Raw genomic sequence first — 24,942 nt, 5'->3', positions numbered from 1 at the left:
AAAATATTATTCACAGTTGGTCAGTGAATTTAAAATGGGAGGACAATATTAACATAACAAATCTTCTGCACAGCAAAGGAAACAACCTACAAAGCTAAATGGCAACCTATAGAATGGGAGAAGATATTTGCAAGTGCCTTAGTCAATAAAGAGTTAGTATCCCAAATATATAAAGAACTTAGACAACTCAACACAACTCCCCCCGCCACAAATATTCCAATTAAAAATGGGCAGAAGATGTGAATAGACATTTCTCCAAAAAAGACATGCAGATGGCCAGTAGGCACATGAAAAGATGCTTGACATTGCTCATCATCAGAGAAATGCAAATCAAAACCACAGTGAGATATAATCTCACACTGTCATAAGGGCTAAAACAAAAAGCCCAAGAAACAACAAGTGTTGGTGGGGATGTGGAGGAAAAAAAACCCTCTTACCCTGTTGGTGGGAATGCAAACTGTGCAGCCACTCTGGAAAACAGTATGGAGGTTCCTCAAAAAATTAAAAATCGAACTACTGTATGACCCACTAACACACCAGTGGGTATTTACCCAAAGAATATGAAAACACTAATTTGAAAGGTTATATGCATCCCTGTGTTTATTGCAACACAAGAGCCAAATTATGGAGGCAGCCAGAGTGTCCATCGACAGACAAATGGATAAAGAAGAATATATATATAAAATAGAATACTATTCAGCCGTAAAAAGGAATGGAATCTTGCCATTTGCAACAGCCTGGATAGATCTAGAAAGTATAATGCTAAGCTAAGTAAGCCAGTTGGAGAAAGACAAATAACATATGATCTCTTTCATATGTGGGATTTAAGAAACAAAACAAGTGAGCAAAGGAAAAAGAGAGACAAAGCAAAAACAGACTCTTAACTGTAGAGAACAAACTGATGGTTACCAGAGGGAGGTGGGTTCATGGGTGAGTGATGTAGGTGAAGGGGATTATGCTTATCTTGATGAGCACTGACTGAATAATATGTGAAATTGTTGAATCACTCTGTTATGGAACTGAAATTTATATGACACTGTGTGCTATCTTGGCTGAAATTAAAGTAAAAAGGGAGGATGAGACTGCGGCAGAGAGACCATTTAGTAGGCTGGCCTGGAGACATGGTATTGGGGTGGGAGAAGGAGGAGAGAAAACAGTTAAAGAACTACTTAAGGGGAGGAAATTGGTAGACTGATTTAGTGTGCTGGTAGAAGGGTGAGAAGAAACTGTGTTTGACTTCCAGGTTTTGCGTTGAAGTAAATGGATGGTGAGGTCATGAACTGCCATTAGGAAGAGAGGTGGTGACAATAATGTCCTTTTAGATTAGTATCTGTTTTCCAGTGCTTTTGTGTTTCTTAGCTGGAGTTTCTTAGATAGCACAGCCTGAGACAAAGCTTACATGATGGAAGGCTATGTTGGGACGCGCAGTCCCAGGGCAGTGAGACTGAGGGGATAGGAAAGTCAAATAGGAGGAAGGAAAAGCACATGCAAGGTGGTATGTTACTGATCTAGCTGCAACTTCAAGTGAGTGATCTTCTGAGCAGGCTTTGAAGAACTCTCCCTGGGCCTGGTGGTCCTTCAGGGGCGTAACTTTCCATTTTCTATGTCTCTCAGGCTGAAGTTCACCCCATGGAGGTATTGTTTTACCTTCACCCTTGGATTGAGGGTTGCTCTGGGCAGTCAGTGGGAAGCAGATCCCATGCCCCATAATGTGGTGAATAGTATGAGTCGAGGAGTGGTTGGAGGAGCTGGAACTTCTGTGGTTTCTGTAGAGTCGGATTTGGGCCAACAGCTGAGGTCCAGGGGATTTATGGAGGTACAGGTGGCAGGGGTGGGAGTAAAAATAGAGGCACACCAGCAGGGTCCAAAGCACTTCCCAGCTACCCTCAACCCTATTCTTTTCCCTGGCTTCCCATTTTTAGTCTGAGAGTTTTATGATGCCCTGATTTTTACTATACTGTTTTGTTTTTAGTACTGCTCAGGTTTTAATCTTAGATTCATAGTCTTCTAGTTTATGAACCTAATACTTCCATTCACATAGTTTCTAGACTATGGGTTTAATATAATGGTGTTCATCTATTTTTTCTTATCTTAGTCTGTTTGGGCTACTATAACAAAATACCACTTCCTGGGTAGCTTCTTTCTCACAATTCTGGAGGCTCAAAGTCCAAGATCAGGGTGTCAGTATGTTCGGGTTCGTGACCCTCTTCCAGGTGCAGATCACTGACTTCTCATTAGATCCTCTCATGGCAAGGGAACTTTGTGGGGCCTCTTTTATAAGGGTATGAACCCCATTCATGAGGGCTCTGCCATCATGACTCAGTCATTTCCCGGAGGCCTGTCTCCTAGTATTATCACTATGAGCCATTAGGTTTTCAACATTTGAATTTTTTTGGGGGGGTGGGCAACACACACTTTCAGACTATAGCAACTCTGTGGCTCATTACCTAGAGGACAAAAAGACTTCCCTAATGGTCAGATTCCAGGAGGTGCTTGATTTTGTCTGTTCTCTATATTCCTGTGCTCATCTTAGTAGCTTGCTTCCAAAACAGACAAGATACACCAAATGTTTCAATAAAGAACTTTAAAGGCAATGCTTTATAATAGACTCTTCTTTTAAGGATGTCATAAACAGGATATAAAAGGTGACATTGCTCTATGAATATGATGTCAGAAATTTTTAAGTTATTTAGTAGCTTTTATTTATTTTTATTTTTTTAAAGATTTTGTTTATTGGGGTGCCTGGGTGGCTCAGTGGGTTAAGCCTCTGCCTTTGGCTCAGGTCATGATCTCAGTGTCCTGGGATCAAGCCCCGCATTGGGTTCTCTGCTCAGCAGGGAGCCTGCTCTCCCTCTCTTTATCTGCCTGCCTCTCTGCCTACTTGTGATTTCTCTCTCTGTCAAATAAATAAAATCTTAAAAAAAAAAAAAGATTTTATTTATTTATTTAACAGAGAGAAAGATCACAAGTAGGAAGAGAGGCGGGCAGAGGTAGGGGGAAGCAGGCCTCCCGCCGAGTGGAGAGCCCGATGCGGGGCTGGGTCCTAGGACCCTGAGATCATGACCCGAGCTGAAGGCAGAGAGGCTCAACCCACTGAGCCACCCAGGCACCCCTGGCTTTTTATTGAATGTATATTTTATTGGGAGGCTCTTAACTGAGTTTAAGGATACAGTACTGATGAAAAAATGTCCCATTTCTGCTTTCATGGATTTTTCTCTCTCGGGGGGACAGAAACATGGCAGGCTTGGTCACAGGCATGAATAAAAGATGAGATGGATCCCTGTAAAATGACTGCTGACTGGGGGGGCACCTGGGTGGCACAGTGCGTTAAGCCTCTGCCTTCAGCTCAGGTCATGAGCTCAGGGTTCTGGGATTGAGCCCTGCATCGGGCTCTCTGCTCAGCGGGGAGCCTGCTTCCTCCTCTCTCTCTACCTGCCTCTCTGCCTACTTGTGATCTCTATCTGTCAAATAAATAAATAAAATCTTTAAAAAAAAAAATGACTGCTCACTGGAGTGTTATCATTGAGAAGTACATGTTGAAATGAGACAATAGGATGGGGGTGGGCAGTTTGGTCAGGTATCCAGAGACTTCCATAGGAATCGAAGGATAAGAATTCACAAAGTGAACAGGGAATGGGGATAGGTGGTAGCGGGAGGTGGTTTGTTCATTTGACAAGGGTTTACTGAACACGAACTGTGCAGTAGCACAGTCCTAGGTGTTGGGAATCCAGTTGTGAATAACCCGGGCAAAAAGTACTGCCTCATGAGAGTCGTTGTTAGTTTGGAACAGAATGATGATGGCAGAGGAGGTGGAGAAGAGTGGCTTCATAGGAATAATAGGTAGCAGTCAAAATTGATCATTCTTGGGGAAAGGACTGAGTTATATAGCTGATAGTGGTAGATGTCAAGGTGACTCCTGTTTCTGGCATGTATAACCAGGTGGGTGGCAGTTGTCACTGAGCATGAGAACACTGGTGTGGGGTAACTCCGAGTGGGGAGGGACGACATCTAATTGGACATGCACAGTTTGAAGTGTCTTTGAGATGTCCAGGGAGTTATGCTAAGGGAGCAGCAGTTGGATACATGAGACCAGAGGTCAGGTTTGGGACGTTAAAACACACTCAGCAGGTACCTGCATCAAGGGGTAATGGCACTGGGCAAAGAAGAGATTGCTTATGGCACAGAAGAAAAGAACTGAGCTTTTAAACCTTTTTTGAAAACCTGTGTTTTTCAAAATCAAATGAAATAATATATATATGTTTTAAGATTTTATTTATTTATTTGACAGACAGAGATCACAAGTAGGCAGAGAGGCAGGCAGAGAGGGAGAGAGGAGGAAGCAGGCTTGCCGCTGAGCAGAGAGCCTGATGGGGGGCTTGATCCTAGGACCCTGTGATCATGACCGGAGCTGAAGGCAGAGGCTTTAAACCACTGAGCCACCCAGGTTCCCCGAATTTTTATTGTTTTTGATTAGCATGTGGATTTCAGTCAGAATGCTGTCTACTCCCTGAAGAAATAAAACTTATTTTTACCCCTCGCCCTATGCAGATAGTTTATGGGTGAGAAGAGGAGATATTCAAGTTTTAATGAAAGTTATAGATCTAGGCAGTATGATTTAAGATTCCAGTTTCACTATTAAATAAGCCTTGGTATTTTCTTCCAAATGTTGAATTTATAGACAAACCACCATTGTGAAGAAACATTAGCGGTAGGTAAGTACCATATCTGTGAACTATTTAAAAAGGCTGATGAAATTAAATTGGCCAGCATTTTTCCCAAGAATAGTTTCAAGGCAGGTAAAGATTCTCAGCAGAACAATGACCTAACAAATGTGAGCCAAGGAATACGAATTAGAAGTAAGAGACAAAAGGAATATGAACAAAACCTGTCACTGTGGGGCTTATCATTTTTTTTATTGCTTCGTGTATTTTTAGAAAGGTTCCAGAACCTTAATCTTCTATTAACCACGTAAAAATATATTTTCCTAGTTTGTAATTACAATTAATTTACTTTTCTATTAAATGCTGATCTTTCTTGCTGCTTGAATTTCAGTTTTAATTGTCATCAGAAGTCACTTAGAACATTCTCTGATACAGACCCTTGCTGACATTTAGTTTAATTTCTCAGTGTTTATGGGGAAAAGTAACATGAATGCAAATAAATCCTCATGCTTATTAATCTAATTTTTTAAATGTCCATGGAAGAACTAAATGTTCCTTGGAACACTAGTGAGAAAAGTTCTTTTTTGTAGTGAATATTCTGGTTGGAATTAGAAATATATGGGGAATGGAACAGTGTTATAAATAGAACACTGCTTATAGTTCACATTTAAAATGTGCACACAGCGTTTTTCCCCTTTAGCTTTATTGCATATAGATTTTAAGTTAGATATACTTTGAAAATAAGTGAAATTTTGATTCAGTGATGATTTTTTTTCTTTATAAAAATAACTTCAAATAAGCCCTCTCCTACCCCATCTACTCCACTTGATTGTTGGCATATTTTCTTCTGGTTAGTTTGTTCAACGCTTCCTTTTGCTCTACCTACAGATAAACCAAAAAATAACAGAATCCAGTAAAAAAAAAAAAGTAGATATCTTTATAGTGGTATACATTTATCTCTGGACTATTCTTTTTACTTATAAAGCAGGTTGCCCAATGAAAGTGACTGCTCCTGTCATTTTTAATGAAATAAAGTTAAAATTTGGGCTACCTCTGAGGTCAACTGCTTGGTTCTTTATTTCTGGTTCCACCTACTTCATAACAAAACTCAGGAGTATATTCAGAATATTTGCTTCCGACCCAGTGTTCTCTGTTTGCCATTCTTCTTTTCTAATGGGAATCTGTAGATACGTAGTCAGAGTCTAATAAAGGCAAAGAATATGGATTTATGTGTGATATGTAATTTCTTTCCTCTCTGTTTTCCATTTAATTATTTTCTTGAATGAGAGGAAAGGTAGGGGTGAAGAGTGGAAGGCTTTGGGGACAAGTGAAATTCCTTTTTTGGCTAGGAGTGTGGCAAGTATCAGAAAAATATAGTGGTGTAAGACCTTTTCTTTAGCACAGCCTCTGTCCCAGAGTGGGAGAGAGATGCTCTGTAAGTCAAGACTAGTGCTCTCCTTTCTCTTAAGTCTTTTTCTCCTTTCTTTTAGATTTATATTTCATTCAAGACAGAGGCAGACAGTCTGAATAAGGCCAATATTTCAAATTCTAACCTGTTTTTATTCTGCTCTGTCACATAGGAATTTGCCAGAACACTTGGATTTTTCCATGAGTCCTCCTGGTTTTTCCCAGTTGCCAATTATGTGTTTACTTTACTCATTAAGGAACAGAAGAGTTCTAGAGTAGTAGTTCTCTTTCTTTCTTTCTTTCTCTCTCTCTCCTTCCTTCCTTCCTCTTTCTGTCTGTCTCTCTCTCTTTCTTTCTTATATTATTTGTTTCAGGGGTACAGATCTGTGATTCCTCAGTCTTACATGATTCACAGTGCTTACTAGAGCACATACCATCCTCAATATCCCTCACCCAGCTACCCCATCCTTCCCACCTCCCTCCACTCCAGCAACCCTCATTTTGTTTCCTGAGATTAAGAGTCTTTTATGGTTTGTGTCCCTCTCTGGGTTTTGTCTTATTTCATTTTTTCCTCCCTTCCCCTATGATCCACTGTCTTGTTTCTCAAATTCCTCATATCACTGAGATCATATGATAATTGTCTTTCTCTGATTGACTTATTTTGCCTAGCATAATATTCTCTAGTTCCATCCAAGTTGTTGCAAATGGTAAGATTTCATTTTTTTTCTTGATGACTGCATAATATTCCATTGCGTGTGTGTATACATATATACGTGTGTGTATACATATATATATATACATATACACATATACATATGTATATATACACACACATATACATACACACACACACACACACACATACACTACATGTTCTTTATCCATTCATCTGTCAATGGACATCTAGGCTCTTTCCATAGTTTGGCTATTGTGGACATTGCTGCTATAAACATTGGGTTTCATGCACCCTTTCAGATCACTTTGGGGTAAATATCCAATAGTACAATTGCGGGTCATAGGGTAGCTCTATTTTTAACTTTTTGAGGAACCTCCATACTGTTTTCCAGAGTGGCTGCACCAGCTTGCATTCTTACCAACAGTGGGAATCCTTGCCAACATCTTTTGTTTCCTGACTTGTTAATTTTAGCCATTCTGACTGGTGTGAATGGTTTTATTTTGTATTTCCCTGATGCCAAGTGATGTTGAGCACTTTTTCATGTGTCTCTTGGCCATCTGGATGTCTTCTTTGCAGAAATGTCTGTACATATCCTCTGCCCATTTCATTTGATAAGTTCTTTATAGATTTTGGATACTGACCCTTTATCTGATATGTCATTTGCAAATATCTTCTTCCATTCTGTTAGTTGTCTTTTGCTTTTGTTGACTGTTTCCTTTGCTGTACAAAAGCTTTTTATCTTGATGAAGTCTGATTAGCTCATTTTTGCCCTTGTTTACCTTGCTTTTGGTGAACTTACTAGGAAGATGTTGCTGCAGCTGAGGTCAAAGAGGTTGATGCCTGTGTCCTTTTCAAGGATTTTGATGGATTCCTGTCTCACATTGAGGTCTTTCATCCATTTGAGTCTATTTTTGTGTGTGTTGTAAGGAAATGGTCCAATTTCATTCTTCTGCATCTGGCTGTCTTCTTTTGGAGAGACTTTTTTTGTTGTTGAAGAGACTGTCTTTTTTCCATTGGACATTCTTTCCTGTTTTGTCGGAGATTAGTTGACCATAGAGTTGAGGGTCCATTTCTGGGCTCTCATTTCTGTTCCATTGATCTATGTGTCTGTTTTTGTGGCAGTACCATGCTGTCTTGATGATTATAGCTTTGTAATAGAGCTTGAAGTCTTGAATTGTGATACCGCCAACTTTGGTTTTCTTTTTCAACAATCCTCTGGCTATTTGGGGCCTTTTCTGGTTCCATGTAAATTTTAGGATTATTTGTTCCATTTCTTTGAAAAAAATTGCTGGTGTTTTGATAGGGATTGCATTAAATATGTAGATTGCTTTAGGTAGCATAGACCTTTTCACAATAATTATTCTTCCAATCCATGAGCATGAAACGTTTTTCCATTTCTTTGTGTCTTCCTCAATTTCTTTCATGAGTACTTTATAGTTTTCTGGTTAAAGATTCTTTGCCTCTTTGGTTAGGTTTATTCCTAGGTATCTTATGGCTTGGGGTCCAATTGTAAATGGGATTGACTCCTTAATTTCTCTTTCTTCTGTCTTGCTGTTGGTGAATAGAAATACAGCTGATTTCTGTGCATTGATTTTATAATCCTGACACTTTACTGAATTCCTGTATGAGTTCTAGCAGTTTTGGGGTAGAGTCTTTTGGGTTTTTCACCCAAAATATCATATTATCTGCTAAGAGTGAGAGTTTGACTTCTTTGCTGATGTGGATGCCTTTAATTTCTTTCTGTTGTCTGATTGCTGAGGCTAGGACTTCTAGTACTATGTTGAATAGCAGTAGTGATAATGAACATCCCTGCCGTGTTCCTGACCTTAGGGGTAAAGCTCTCAGTTTTTCTCCATTGAGAATGATATTCACTGTGGGTTTTCATAAATGGCTTTGATGATATTGTGGTATGTACCCTCTGTTCCTACACTTCGAAGAGTTTTGATCAAGAAAGGATGCTGTACTTTGTCAAATGCTTTTTCAGCATCTATTGAGAGTATCATACAGGTTTTGTTCTTTCTTTAATTAATGTATTGTATCACATGGATTGATTTGTGGATGTTGAACCAACCTTGCAGCCCAGGAATAAATCCCACTTGGTCATGGTGAATAATCCTTTTAATGTACTGTTGGATCCTATTGGCTAGTATTTTGGTGAAAAATTTTTGCATCCATGTTCATCAGGGATAATGGTCTGTAATTGTCCTTTTTGATAGGATCTTTCTTTGGTTTTGGGATCAAAATAATGCTGGCCTCATAAAATGAGTTTGGAAATTTTCCTTCCATTTCTGTGTTTTTGGAACAGTTTCAAAAGAATAGGTATTAATTCTTCTTTAAATATTTGGTAGAATTCCCATGGGAAGCCAACTGGCCCTGGACTCTTGTTTGTTGGGAGATTTTTTTATTATTGCTTCAGTCTCCTTACTGGTTATGGGTCTGTTCAGGTTTTTTTATTCCTTCCTAGTTCAGTTTTGGTAGTTTGGTAGTTTATGCGTCTCTAGGAATGCATCCATTTCTTCTAGATTGTCTAATTTGCTCGCATATAGTTGCTCATAATGCATTTTTATAACTGCATTTCTTTGGTGTTGGTTGTGATCTCTGCTCTTTCATTCATGATTTTATTTATTTTGGTCCTTTCTCTTTTCTTTTTTATAAGTCTGGCCAAAAGTTTGTCAATTTTATTAATTCTTTCAAAGAACCAGTTCCTAGTTTCTTTGATCTATTCTACTATTCTTTTGCTTTCTATTTCATTGATTTTGAGCAGTAGTTGTTTCTAATTGGTGCTCTTCGACTCTTCCCAGTAGCCTGGGCTCAGTGGACTCAAGGCCATCCCTTAGGATGGGTACAGTGAGATGAGACCGGGAACGGTCTGAGGTCTCTGATGGGAGCCTAGTCCTGTGCTGGACCCATTGTTGATATAGCCCACAGTCTGGATGGTTTGCTACTCGCCTTCTTCTCCATGGGTGAAGTGTGCTATAGGTGGTTATTGCATTTTATTATTTATTTATTTAAGATAGAGAACGTGCACACGTGCATTAGTGGGGGTGGAGGGGCAGAGGGAAAAGGGAGAAACAGGCTCTCTGTTGAGCAGGAAGCTCGATGTGGGGCTTGGTCATGACCTGAGCAGAAGGTAGATGCTTAACTGACCAAGCTTTTTTGTTTTTTGATTACCGATTCACTGTCCTTGCTCATTATTGGTCTGTTCAGGTTTTCTGTTAACTTTATAATTCGGTCTTCATAAGTTGTACGTTTCTAAGGAATCTATCCTTTTCTTTTAAGTTATCTAATTTGTTGTCATGTCATAGTTTAGTTTCCTCATCCTTAAAATGGGAATTTTAATAGTAATAATCTCATAGAGGTGCTGTGAAAAAGCAGCACCTGTAAAAAGCTAATTTGTATCCAAAAAGCTTAAGACATTCTTTGACATTATACTTCTTAGCAAAACTCAGGAGAAAAGAATTTATTTTTTTTAAGAATATTACAGATGAAGTTTGAAGAGAGGACCAATGCAGCAAGAATAGGAGCTCTGGGAATCGGAGCCACTTGCTCATGTTACCTAGCTGTGCCTTTGGGACCTGCCAGGCCTGATTTCATATACGCTACTTCTGCTTAAGGTTGAAATGCTCTGTGCACACCCAACGTTATGACTTCAGGAGGTCGGTCAACACCAAATTCATGTGGAGTGCTCTCATTGCATAGCTTTGTTCTAAAATCCCAGAGATCTGTGTTGTGATTCACCTATAGCAGACTTGCCAAATGCCATCCAGAATCCCCATCTGTCCCAGAGATGTTAAACACCAGTGAATCTGGGTCGTATAGCCCAAGTGGCAGAGCAGCTGCCCTGGCAGCCCACTCAAACCTCAGATATCCCACTCAAAGCTGGCAGATTCTCAAGCTACTTGATAAATGGATTAGAATAACATACCTATATAAGGTATATGATGCCTTCAAAATTCGAAAAAGCCTACTAAGAGGCAGGGGGTTCTATTTTAGTGAGAGGGAGAGCCAGCTATCACCTAGGAGGAGAGATTTTGACATAGTACAATACTCCTAGAAAATGTACTAAGATGGCAGGCCTTTGAAGTTTGTAGGAATCATTCCCCACCCTCTAGCACATATGTATCTTACCAATATTTGTAGAGTAGATACTGTTTATTGTTCACTCAGCATGTAATGGTAAGCATAGTGTTCTGTGGAATGGAGAGACAAGTGGGATCCCTGTGGACTAGATTATGACAGTATGCTGGAAGAATTGATAGCTCTGGGATAGGACAGCAGGGTGCCAGCTGGAAGCAAACTGCTCAGGTGTTCTTTGCTAACACATATAGAGAAAAAAAATAACAATTTGCCAGATCAATCGCTGTGTGCCAGAGCTGGGGATTGTGTTGACTTACTCCAGCAATGAAGTCACATCTGGTACAGCATCTGCTCTCTACAAAATCCATCTGTTTTCTATAAGGCCAACAGGCAAGTTGAATGTGGATGTGCTAGGAATGATCACCTTCATCCTTCAGGTCCTTGATAGTGATCCTAACATCTGCAATTTCTGCAAGAGTGAAGTGTTTTTGACTATTTTCACAGGTAGAGACAGCACTAGAAGTTTGTACTTGACCTCCTTTCTTTTCTTTTCTTCTTTTCTTTCTTTCTTTCTTTCTTTCTTTCTTTCTTTCTTTCTTTTTCTTTCTTTCTTTCTTTTCTTTCTTTCTTTCTTACAATTGTAGCCCTACACATCAAGGAACCAATGAGGGAATCTTCCCATTGCTATGTCTGTTCCAACTCCGTATTTCAGAAAATAAGGATGGCATGAGTTCTGGGATGAGTGGGAGTTGGAACTGAGCCCAAACTCCATTAATTACGTGATTTCCATAAGCCTTTTGAATGGTGCCACCTGTTACCATTTTGGGTCTTCAGGAATGAGGGCCAATTCAGAGCCAGATTGGACAGTCCCAAAAAATTCTGATTATTTCAGTTTTTCTTATTTGGACAATGTAGTAAGAGTTTCCACCAAATGACAAATAAAGGCTAGTCTAGATTAGATTAAACATTAAACTCTTATGCAGATATTATCAAACTATGCTCCTTTTCTAGTTCTCATGTTGCTACTGTCCCATTTCTTTTGGAAATGCAAATTTTGTTTTATGTTTTGGAAATGCAAATTTTGATTATAAAACTTTTATTTAATCTAATATAAAATTCAACAGTAACTCCAGATCACAGTAGTATTTGATGAGAAGTCCTGGAGGAAGGAATCTTTTAACGTAGTTGCTGTGATTATTCAAAGCTTTGCTTCGGTTGTTTGCTTCCCACTAAGAAAGGAAGAAGGCCAGAGAATATTTACATTTACACTGTGGTGAGCCAGAAGTGTAATGAATGAGGAATACTGTAGATTCCAGGGAGAAGGCATTGTAAGTGCATGCAATGTTCCTTGATACTATAAATTCAGGTTCTTTTCCTTAATGTTTAATTACAAAATTGTGTTTGCTTAATTCCTTTGTAGATTCTTTATATATTAGAAAAATTGATAATTTATATTTAATAGGCATCGAAAAGCTGATTAGAAAGTCTGCGTGCATGGGTTGGGCTTGAGAGTGGATGGGCTTCAGTATACAAGGTGATTGGGCACCATGCTAGAATTTTGTTGGGGTACCATCAAATGTTAGAATCTAGAAATGTTTCCTTTGGGCTTTTTAGTTACTGGAATATCCAAACATTTTAGCCTTGTATGAATAGCATATACCAGGCTGCTGGCACTGTGGGAACAGGGTAGAGAAGAAGGCTAGGTTCTCCTGTGGAATGTGCAGACATTCAGTCAGTCTTCCTGTTTTCAGCTCTGCACTCATAGTCTCAAGTTTATGCTCATCAGATTTGGTTGTGCCACAGACTTGGGCTGCTGTAATGGCGTGTGTGCTTTCATGTGGTTGCTCAGTGGAGGGGAGACCTGGGTGTGGAGGGTTGTTCTCCTTCCTGGCACTGGAGATAGATTTTTAGGCAGTGTAACAGTTTTTAGTGCCACCTACACTTTCTGTGGGAACTGGTGCCTTCCAATCCACAGCTGCCCTACAGGGTGTGTCAGCTACTTCTAAGCATATTTCCCTGAAAATACTGAGGATAGAGAGTTTTCTGCTCTGTTCAGTCAGCTACTCCATCTGCTTTTTATCTTACGACACTTAAAAAAAATTCCTTATCTGTTGATGTGTTTTTCATTCATACCTTTCGTCCTTTGGGATTGTACATTTTGTTTAAAAAAAAATCCCTTTCCTGTCATTTCAGTGTGGTTTTGAAATGCAGGATCTGTGATCAGTCTGCCCTTTTAATTTAATTTAGTTAATTTATTTTTTAAAAGATTTTATTTATTTGACAGAGATCAAAAGTAGGCAGAGAGGCGGGCAGAGAAGGGGGTGAAGCAGGCTCCCTGCCGAGCAGAGAGCCCAACGGTGGCTTGATCCCAGGACCCCGAGACCATGACCCGAACCAAAGGCAGAGAGGGTCAACCCACTGAGCCACCCAGGTGCCCCTGGTCTGCCCTTTTTAACCAGAAGTTCAAACTATTTGTTCATTGCCGTCTCTTTAGTGCATGGGACATACCTGGTACTTAAATATTTAGTGAATGAATAATGGAATGAATTAAGTTGGAAGTTTTTATAGTAAAGGGGGGCTTTGATGGCAGAAAAATATTATGACTATATATGTTTATGTAACAACCTAAAAAACATCTTTTAAATTGTGGTTTTGTTTTGTTCCTCAACATGATTGAACAACAAAGTGTTTCAAAGTGTGGCCATCAACAAAATGAAAAGACAGCCTACTGAATGGGATAAAATATTTAGAAATCATGTATCTGATAAGGAGTTAATATCCAAAATTTATAAAGAACTCATGCAATTTCAATAGCAAAAAAAAAAAAAATCCTAACAAAAAGTGGGCAGAAGATCTGAATAGACATTTTCCCAAAGAATATATACAGATGGCCAACAGGTAAATGAAAGATGCTCAGCATCACTTATCATCAGGGAAATGCAAATCAAAACTGGTGAGATTCCACCTCATACTTGTTAAAATGGCTACTATCAAAAAGACAAGAAATAAGTATTGGTAAGGAGGTGGAGAAAAAGGAACCATCATATGTTGTTGGTGGAAATGTAAATTGGTGCAGCCACTATGGAAAAAATATGAAAATTCAAAAAATTAGAAATAGAATGCCAAATATTCAGCAATTGCACTCTCGGGTATTTATCTGTAGAAAACAAAGAGACTAAATTAGAAAGATATATGCACCCCCTTGTTCATTGCAACATTATTTACAATAACCAAGCTATGGAAACAACTCAAGTGTTCATTGATGGATGAATGGATAAAGAAATTGTATATATACACAATGGAATAGTCATAGAGAGAATGCAATCTTGCCATTTACAACAACATGGATGGACCTTGAAGGCATTATACTAAGTGAAACAAGTCAGAGATGAATACTGTATGATCTGTCTTATATGTGGAGTCTAAGACAAACAAGCAAAAAATAAGAAAAACCCGAACTCAGAGATAGAAGAGAACAAGAGATTAGCGGTTGCCAAAGGCAGAAGGTAGAAGTGGGTGAAATGAGTGAGGGGGTCAAAAGGTACAAACTTCCAATGATACATTAAATAAGTCATGGGGATAAAATGTATAGCGTGATGACTATAGTTAATAATTTTGTATCGCATACATGAAAGTTGCTGAGAGAGTAGATCTTAAAAATTTTCATCACAGGAAAAATTTTTTTTCATAACTCTGTGGTGATGGTTGTGAACTAAACTTACTGTGATCATTTCTCAGTATGTATGTAAATATTGAATATGTTGTACAAATGAAACGAAATAAAATTACATGTCAATTATACCTCAGTGAGAAAAAATAAATTATAAAGTGTGTACCACTTCAGGATGGAGACATGTTTGTTTTACTTGGTCAAGCACAATTAGAATTGTTAGGCTTAAGATACACATTTGCCTATTTATAATTTTTCTTTAGAGATAGACTTGTGTTGAAACTGATTTATGTTGCAAGCACAGTCTTTATTCTTATTTGTATGTATATTTAGATCATTTTAATTAGTTAATTATTATATTTAGGTAATTTTAAAGAGACTTATGGTGATTATGTTGTAAAGCTTTCCAGCTACCACTGCCCCCTAATCATTGGACTTTTGTGGTTAATAAAGTTTGAGAATTAATAGATTAGTGTGTCCTCTTGTTTATATTTTGCATTTCAAAGTGAACATGTGAAGGTGGATGAAAGCTAATAGGGACAAAGAACTTAAGCTATAAAAATAGGAGTAAATAGTAAAATAAGTATTTGAGCAAACAGATTAGTATTTTTATTCATAAAGTCAGCCCTGGACAACGAAGAGGGGATTGTAGAGAGATAAAAGTATGGCAGATAGCCTGTGATTTAGCTAGAGTGCTGGATCTTGGGTCTTGCAAATGCGATGCCTCCATCCTTCATAGCCCAAGAAATGAAAAAGTGAACTTATTTGCATTTTACCCTAAAATTGATGACTTTATTCTAAGCTCAAAAAATGTGCAAATTACAGTGGTGATTTAAGCTTCCATGCATTTATTTTTCCCTCAATCTTCAAGATTTATTAAAGGAATCTACTCATCAACCCAAAGAGAGGTCTTTCTTTGGAGAGAGGTTGCCTCCCCAGGAAAGAAGAGAGAGCTTTTGCCATAAAAGTGGTTTATTAAAATAGTAGATTAAGAAAGCTCCTTATGGAAAATACTAGGGTTGCAAAGGTTGATAATAAGTTGAGGGTAAGGATAAGAAAAAGGTGATAAAACGAGCAGGGTAACCAAATATCTTTGGGGCACCTGGCTGGCTGAACTGATAGAGTATGCATGATCTCAGGGTTGTGAGTTTGGGCCCAATGTTGAGTGTGGAGACTACTTAAAAATAAAGTCTTAAAAAAAAAAGATAACCAAATATTTTTGAAAGGTTTTATAATACACTCTCCACATCTTAGTGTTTTTCTGGTTATCTCCTTTAGAATCTCCATCTTTGTTATTTGTTTGATATCTTTTATCAAGTTGCTAGCACACAATCAAGTTGGTTTTAGGGAGAAGAAATTGAGACAATAAAATATGTAAATCAGAAATAAAGGATGGAAATGAGTGGACATTGTACAGAAGACAGAATGTGAGAAACAAGAGAGCTTAGGAAAAGAAAACTCTTGAAAATATGACCCAGACTTTTTACATACAGCTTTTTTCTCCTCTTGAATAACTCCTCCTGTATGGTTGGTGTAGGGATTTCTGAGAAGAAACATGCAAAAATGGAAAGCCAGGAACTTCTTTCAGACCTTTATAGAAAATAACCTAGTACCTTCTTATATGGCTGTTAGAACAAAAGTGTGTGATTACAGTGCAATCAATGGGAAACTGAGTTCAGTGTTCTTTGCTGAATAGTTTTGTGTTAGTGTAAAAATGGAATATGAACCTGTACTTAAGAGTTTTTAGGAAAGATATTAGTACTTTCAGGAGAACCAGATACTAAAGACTATATTAATAGTGACTGTGGAAAGACCATGCTGCCATTGGAAATTTAAAAGAAAAATTAACAGGAAGGTTATAACTTTTGCCTTTGAGGCAATGATACATTTCTGATTCTCTTCATTTTCACTTTATATATAAATGTCATGAAAATTCCATCGTGGTTAACAAATATAAAACAGAACAACCATATTTTAGCACTGAATAGGCCAGAGGCGTAAGTACTTTTCAAGGTTTTAAAAAACTGATCCTTCATGATGAAAGGTAAGAAGTCAAATGTTATTTCCAAAGCCCATTTCTCATTGGCTTTTTGTGTTTTGGGCTTGTTTTCAGGCAAAAGGACTGCTGTGGAAGGTGGAGCTCTCTTTTCCAGAATGTGTTTCCAGACCCATCAATGAAACATGATACTGCTGCTCTGTGTTGAAATGCTTGAAGAATACCCATATCTCTGCCAGCACCTTCCATCCTATTGAAACCATGGTCTTCTCTGCAGTGTTGACTGCGTCCCATACCGGGGCAACCAACACAACATTTGTAGTCTATGAAAACACTTATGTGAACATTACGGTCCCTCCACCATTCCAACATCCCGGCCTTGGCCCACTGCTCAGATACAGCATGGAAACGATGGCTCCCACGGGGATGAGTTCTTTGACCATGAATAGCACAGCCGTACCCCCAACACCAGCAGTTTTTAAGAGCCTAAACTTGCCTCTCCAGATCATCCTTTCTGCTATAATGATATTTATTCTGTCTGTGTCTTTTCTTGGGAACTTGGTCGTTTGCCTGATGGTTTACCAAAAAGCTGCCATGCGCTCTGCAATTAACATCCTCCTTGCCAGCCTGGCATTTGCAGACATGTTGCTGGCAGTGCTGAACATGCCCTTTGCCTTGGTAACTATTCTTACTACAAGATGGATTTTTGGGAAATTCTTCTGTAGGGTGTCTGCTATGTTTTTCTGGTTGTTTGTGATAGAGGGAGTAGCCATCCTGCTCATCATTAGCATCGATAGGTTCCTTATTATAGTCCAGAGGCAGGATAAGCTAAATCCATATAGGGCTAAGATTCTGATTGCAGTGTCTTGGGCAGCCTCCTTTTGTATAGCTTTTCCTTTGGCTGTAGGAAACCCTGACCTGCAGATCCCTTCCCGAGCCCCACAGTGTGTGTTTGGATATACCACTGATCCGGGTTACCAAGCTTACGTGATTTTGATTTCTCTGGTTTCTTTCTTCATTCCCTTCCTGGTGATCCTGTATTCATTTATGGGCATCCTCAACACCCTTCGGCACAATGCCTTGAGGATCCACAGCTACCCGGAGGGTATATGCCTCAGCCAGGCCAGCAAGTTGGGTCTCATGAGTCTACAGAGACCCTTCCAGATGAGCATTGACATGGGCTTTAAAACGCGTGCCTTCACCACCATCTTGATTCTCTTTGCTGTCTTCATCGTCTGCTGGGCCCCATTCACCACTTACAGCCTTGTGGCAACGTTCAGTAAGCACTTTTACTATAAGCACAACTTTTTTGAGATTAGCACCTGGCTACTCTGGCTTTGCTACCTCAAGTCTGCATTGAACCCACTGATTTACTACTGGAGGATTAAGAAATTCCACGACGCCTGCCTGGACATGATGCCCAAGTCCTTCAAGTTTTTGCCACGTCTTCCTGGTCACACGAGGCGGCGGATACGTCCCAGTGCTGTCTATGTGTGTGGGGAACACCGGACAGTGGTGTGAATATTGGCACTGCCTGACATTTGGGGTGTTGGTTGCTCTTTATCTGACTTTGAACTTTCTATCCCATGGGTTCTACAAGTATACCTTACCGGTTTTTATAGGGTTTGTGTGTGTGTGCGTGTGTGCGCGCAGTGTAAAGGAAGAATGGTGATTAGTTATAATTCTATTACCAAGGATACACAATAGGGAAATGATCACAGATGTTACCTCCAGGGTTCAAGCGAAATCCTTGATTTAAGGTGGGGAGATGGTGTTTTGTTTCTTTGACTGATTTTGTTTTTGAAGTAGGAATCAAAGATTGTGCTTTATTGAGCCCGTGGTTACATAGAATTGTAGGTGTTTTGTATGCTGCTAAGGTATGCTTAATTGAGTTTGTCATTTTTTTTTTTCCTGGAAGACATTGCTGCTTTTTGCCATCACATGGGAGCCAAAACCACACACATCTCAGTAGATAAATATTCACCTTTATTAAATTAAATAAATAAATAACCCAAGTGGGTTAGTGAAATTTTAAAGGTCATTAATATTTACTTTGGTGCACTTTAAGAAATAATGTACAAACTAGTTCAGTCATGCTTTTCAGAATTGTTTTTACACATGACATGTTGTGCTTTAGGGGACACTGCATTATCATTTCTAGGAAGATAGGTTTTTAAGAAATGTTTTATCTGCATGTCCAGTTTTAAAGGAGAGAACATAAAAATGTAGACATTTTTCTAAGCACAATAGTGATGCTTCAGAGCCAATTTGAGAAGACAGAGCATCTTTGTGAATTTAAATAGGATGCAGTGAGGGGGTAGCTGGTGTGGGCTGTGGTATTTCCTTTCACTCTGTGCTTCTCATGGAGTCCCAGTGGGGAGAAGGACCTACCATTAGACCCCTACCATCTTCCAGGTACTGTGCATCTTTATCCTTACAGCATCTTGTGAGGTAGGTATTTTTTTTTTTCTTTTTTACAAAGAAAGTAAGTCTCAGAGAGATGAAAATCCTGCCCAAGGTTAATGGTAGAGCTGGAATCCAAAAAAGTGTGTCAGCATCCTGAGACTGCTGGTCTTCTCTGCCACGTGGACACATCATTCAGATTTAAGTATTTCATAGTCAAGAGGGAACTTTGTGTAGCATTTTTTATTAGCACTAAGATCTTCCTTTTAAAAGTAGTATCATTTTTTTACTACTAAAAAAATATGAAAACATTACAGAAAGTGTGGAAAATAGAAAAAAATTCACTCACAACCCTTTTACAGTGGAACTTAAAAATCTTAGACAAGTAAGGCTATAAAGAAATACAGTTGGGTTTGTTTGTTTGTTTGTTTGTTTGTTTTTTAGTTTGCAAAATAAGTGACTGATGATTACAGAGAAGTTAAATACAGCTGCATGTAGGTCTTAGCCTTGCAGGGTCCAAGGTTTCCAGGTGCCCAGCTATGTCTAAATGTTCTGGACAAAATAGCACTGTTGCCTGAGGGCTGGCCCATAACAGAGCTGGAGTTTGTGAATGTGCTCAAGAGTGTGTCTTCTACAAAGAAGCAAAGATAAGTCCTGGTCTGAACATAGAGCAAGTTTTAATAGGGCAGGTCTGGGGTTTCAAATTATTTTTCTCTTGCTGACCACCTACCCTCCCCCACCCCCCGCCCTAGGTACATCCAGAGTCTTTTGTCCCCTTGCTCTGTGGCCACTGACACACTTTATAAAGCAGCTGATGGCGATGGGACTGCAGACTAAAGTCATAAGGGTTGAAAGTATAGCCTTTTTGCCACATCATGGTGGCCAAGTAGCTGAGTTAACATGAACACTTTCGGGATTTTTTATAGCATCTTTTCAACATTTTAGTACTGTGTGAGCCAGTGGGAAAAATGAGCCTTTCTTTCTTCATTTTTACAACCACAGAGTTGGATTAGATGAATCTTGCCCAACTCTAATGTGCTTTCCTCCATGTGAGAGTAGAGATTTGTGAAGAGCTCGGCTGACCTCAGCATCAATATCTGGTCTCCAGTATTATTTCTTTGCAGTTTACTTATTAGCTGTTTCTCCAAATGGAATGTCTACTGAATGTCAGAAGAGCCCATACATAGCACAGTATCAGGAATTAGGACTTTGGAAGATTGATGACATCGTGACCTGAGGAAGCCTGCTCTCAAGGCAGTTGTGATGGTATTAGAACTCATTTTCCTGGTAAAGAACTCTTTTGGGACTCAAAGGACTTACTCAGCATGTTGTCTTGGGATCAGCCTTTGCTGATAGTCACCTACCTCTTTGGTTTCTAATTTGTATTATTCATAGGTTAAAATTGTTTTTGTCTATTAGGGATCTTACAGAATATAAACACTGTAGTAGTAGATACATAGGCGCACCTGCGAGGTGTATCATGCTTTCCACTTTCAATATAGACTGGATTGCAAGCGGATAATGTCTCTTTGAAATGAGACTTTGTTTGAGGAAAGTCAGCATGATCTGTATTCATCTCCCATATTGGCAGTGGGTCTTGAGACTCCTTTAGTGATAGGAGTTGACGCTGACCTTTGGTTTCCTTTGTCCTTTTTTATGAGCAGTTCTTGGGTACTTCTGTGCTTCCCGGTAGGCAGTGCATTGTTGGGCTAGAGCAAGAGCAAGAACTTGGGATGCCTGCTGAGATGCTCCCTGTTTGTGAGAGAAGACTGTGCGGGACCTTAGTGGGAACTCAGCACCACCACTCAGCAGTGGTTCTGTTTGCACCAGAGACTCTTGATAGGGGGCGGTTTACAAACCATTTTGAATGTGTTTGTTATGTATACATTTTGGAAGCTTTAAAAAAATATACTCTGATGTACCTTTGCAAAATTTAGGTGCAAAATCTTATTTTGCCTATACCCCTGTGTTTTCTTGAGGGGGAAAAAGACCACTATTGATTATTGCCACTGACAGATATAATCAGAAATATTTCTGTTTTCCTTTTCCTTCTGGTGAATAAGTAAGAGGCATGAGAGAGATCGTGAAATATCTGCGATCAAGGGAAAGAGTCAAAAGAAATCCCCAATAGCCTGGAGTAGTGATATTCAAACTTTAATAGGAATTTGTGTCCAAGTATTTCTAGGGGAGCTTGTTAACAATGCAGAGGTCCGGGTTCCCCAGAGGAACTGGGGTTGGGCCCAAGAATGCACACTATGTCTTTGAGCACTCTGATTTCCATGCGGGTCCCTGGGTCCTGGGGTGCTTCAAGAAACACTCCTGTTGAAAATATACCAATTTTAAGATTGTCTGTTTTATACAAAAATGTTAGTGTTGGAAGCCATTATCTCCTAGTGCATGGGTCATCCACATTGAGAGGAAAATCTATACATCGTTGTGCCTAATTTGCTGCCACATGTGTTAGTGCTGAGTCTCGCAGGTATTAGCTATATCTTTCAGTTGGCAAAATTCTGATAGGCCATGTTGTCTCACGCTAGAGCAAAGGGAGCCCATTTAGTATTTGAAAGTCATGACTTCCAAGAGTCTAGTTCTGCTAATGTTTTATTTTCTTCTAGACAGTTGTCATTACTGTATATAATCTCCAGAAGAGTATGAGGGGAATGTAAAATTCATTGAATTTCCCATTGCTCTTCCTATGCCAGTCGTGTTCAATGGAAGCATGAAGAAAATAAAATAATCTTTTTACTTATTGTATAATTTCAGTTGCTGACAAAGGTATTTAATTTGTTCTTACTCTTTGCTTTGTTTACATGAAAATATTTATGTATATATCACAGAAAAATTTCTACTTGCTTGACATTTTATTCTACTATGGTTTTTAAGTTTAAAGGACTGCTAAATTCAAATTTATTTTCACAACCATAGTCCTGCTAAACTGCCTTCATTGAAGACTCAGTTTTCAAATAATAAAAGTATCAAAGCACATGTTTGTTATTACAGGTAAATGGTAATACATTTCTTAACTATATAATGGTACTAGTCCTTTGTAATTAAAATTAATTTATTTTACAGTAGTATGTGACCCATACGGAAAAAGAAAACCATTTTGAATTTTGAGTTATAATTCAAGAATGGAATAAAGTATGGTTATTTGTGGATATTGTTATTACAACCAGGAAAAGAGCTCCCAATAAGAAAATGAATAAATATTTAACATTTCTAAAAGTGGAGTTTTTTTTTAAAGGACTACTTCATCTTATCTTAGAAAGATTTGTCATGAGTAATACTTTCTGTTAAATTAAAATTTGAGTTGAGTTTCAAATCCTGCTTCCTTTGGGTTTTTATTTTCAAATTAGCTCTCAAAGCCTGTGTGTATATAATTATATTCTAGTTTTAGAAGTTCTCAGAGAAGTTAAAGATGAGATGAAACTTGGCAAAAGACCACTAGTATTAAGAAACGGTTTTAAGGAATTCTCTCTAGGAGAATTATGGAAATTTTACTCCTGAATTATTTAAAATTGGTTTTTCACTTGGCAAAGCTATGACAATGTCTGCTCCTATTTTGATAAAATGATTTCAGATTGCACTTCCATGTGTAAAACCCAAGTTCTTTCTAAAATTCACTTTTAAATCTATAGGAAATGCCAGTTTTTATATATGAGTTTCAGGTTCTTGCAAATTAGATATGAGCATTGTATTTTCTCTTCTTTTTCACACCTAAGCAATAAACATATTTCTTTTTAAGTTACAAAAGAAGATTGCCATTGAATCTACGTTTGATAGTTTTTTTTCCCTGAAATGGAAAGAAAGATATAGCGAAGTAGAGGAACATGTGAATTAAAAACATTTTCATATCTACCATGAAAATAGAAAAAAAAAATTCTTATCTGCCATGAACCCTACTTAATGTATATATAATAAAGAGAAACTTTAGGAACAATTGAGATATCAAGGTGCAGTCAATTAGATTTAATGCAAAAAGAAACAATTTATGGCTATATCAGTTAACATTTAACCAAAGAAGCCAAACTGGTAGAGATATTTTTTAGGAGATTTATTGCAAGAATTGGCTTACTGATTGTGGGACTGGCTAGATAAATCTGAAATCCCAAAGGCAGGTGTTCAGGTAGGGCAAGCTGGAATTCACAGGTACTAGCTGAAGCTGTTGCCCAAGATGGAATTTTCTCCTGGGAGAAACCTCAGTTCTGCTTTGAAGGTCTTTCAACTGATTGAATCAGGCCTACTCAGATAATCTAGGATAATCTCTCTTAGTTAATGTGGATTAATGACGGACTTTAATCACATTTACAAAATACCTTCACAGCAACACTTAGATTAGTGTTTGATGGATGAACTGGAGACTGTAGCCTGGCCAAACTGATGCAGCAAAAGACCATTACAAGGGTGAAATCCAAATTTAAAATATAATAAAATCCTCCCATGATGTTGTACTGCTAGTCCAAAAAATTCAGTCTGTGTTGAGGTTTGTAAAACAATTGGGATAAGCTTGTGGCAGAGGGTGGAGTGCACATTCTGACTGTACTAGATTCAAATCCACATAATCACAGGGCACAGTATTTATCTCTGATTTTCACTGTATCTCTTTTGAAACTTCCCAAAAGGGAAAATAGTCAATTGACCAGATTATGTAAACCAACTTCCTTTCTATGTTTGTGATACTGTGAAGGATGACGTCTTTTTAAAGAATTGAGTTTTTTAAAAAAAGATTTTATTTATTTATTTGACAGAGAACACAAGTAGGCGGAGAGACAGGCAGAGAAAGAGAGGAGAAGCAGGCTCTCCGTGGAGCAGAGAGCCTGATGGAGGGCTTGATCCCAAAACCCTGGGATGACCTGTGCCAAAGGCAGAGGCTTTAACCCACTGAGCCACCCAGACACCCCATGAATTTGAAAACAATTATAACAGTACTAACTCTTAGCATAGAAGTGTGCTAATAGTAATGATGGGTGCCATTTTTGGCCACTTAAATCAAAATATACTTTATCCATTTTAATTCACAGTGTTTTCTCCTTTTTCCAACTGAAGAAACTGTTGCCAGGGGATGAAGTAACTTTTTCAGGCTTAGCTTAGATTCACAGCTTTGGCCAAATGCCAGAGTTCATTTTTCTACGTCACCTTGCTTCTATTATTCTCTCATGAGAGAACTGAGTCCTTAGTGAGAAGAGCTTACTGAGCATCATACTGGATGACTATAACTCTTCATGCCTTAGGTAATGAATGATTTAGCAGCAAAACCTACACACAAAGTTGTGACTATTAACATAAAACCTAGGTTGATTTGTTCCTGGTACAGGAACAAATACAGTCTTTAACTGTATTTAGCTACACCAGAAAAGACACTGGTTAAGTTGACTGGGTCCCTGGCAGCCTTGGACATACCATCTCCCATTGCACAGAACCTTCGTGGAATTTGCTGACTATGGCAGAAATTTTGGGGACACTTTGATACCCAGTACTCCCCTTAAATTGCTTAGATCCCAGAATCCCTTTTGGAAAGGTTTTCACCTTGGTGCACCACTTGGGTTCAATGATGTACTGATTTGTCTAATGTACCAGCATTTAGATATAGTAGCTAAGACTGAGGGTGAGCCAGTGGAGGTGATAAAATCAAGAACTCCAGCGTCCTTGTTCCCACTTTGATACTCCTACTGTGTCACCAGATCTCTCTCAGCCTGATATAAGATTGCAGTGTTTTAAGATGCCCATTAACTCATGATTGGTATAGGAATTAGAACTGCTTAATCAACTGAATTCTTACACTGAGAAAGAAACTACACTGAGAAACTACCCAAACCCATCACTGTTCTTTGTTATTATGTATTAATGAAGGTATGTTTTAAATAGTGTAATTTATCTTATTGACCATCTGTGATAGTGCATCTATTAGAGATTGTCAAATACATAGAGGTTGTCAAATACATTTTACCCCAATAAACAGATGAAGAAACAGTTTGAAGCAACTAGACGACTTACCCAAATTTCTACAGCAATAAGGAGGCAGAGCTGGGATTCAAACCAAGCTGACGGCTTC

General features: G+C 38.6%; 1 protein-coding gene across 1 annotated transcript in view; it reads left to right on the top strand.

Annotated features, from left to right (window-relative positions):
- The window catches only part of GPR63 (G protein-coupled receptor 63), a 51,447-nt gene extending 29,235 nt beyond the window's left edge, over window positions 1–22,212 (top strand). The window contains exon 2 of the mRNA XM_004767071.3: window positions 16,605–22,212. Coding sequence (XP_004767128.2) covers window positions 16,749–18,008 — 1,260 coding nt within the window. The 5' untranslated portion in view covers window positions 16,605–16,748 and the 3' untranslated portion in view covers window positions 18,009–22,212. The remainder of the gene's footprint in view (window positions 1–16,604) is intronic.
- Window positions 22,213–24,942: the final 2,730 nt, after the last annotated feature.

The sequence above is a fragment of the Mustela putorius genome, unplaced genomic scaffold (genome assembly GCF_011764305.1).
Source record: "Mustela putorius furo isolate JIRA1106 unplaced genomic scaffold, ASM1176430v1.1 tig00000759_pilon_pilon_pilon, whole genome shotgun sequence".
NCBI classification, from domain to species: domain Eukaryota; kingdom Metazoa; phylum Chordata; class Mammalia; order Carnivora; family Mustelidae; genus Mustela; species Mustela putorius.
The sequence above is the reverse complement of the archived record's forward strand: the minus strand, read 5'-3'. Positions and strand labels throughout refer to the sequence as shown.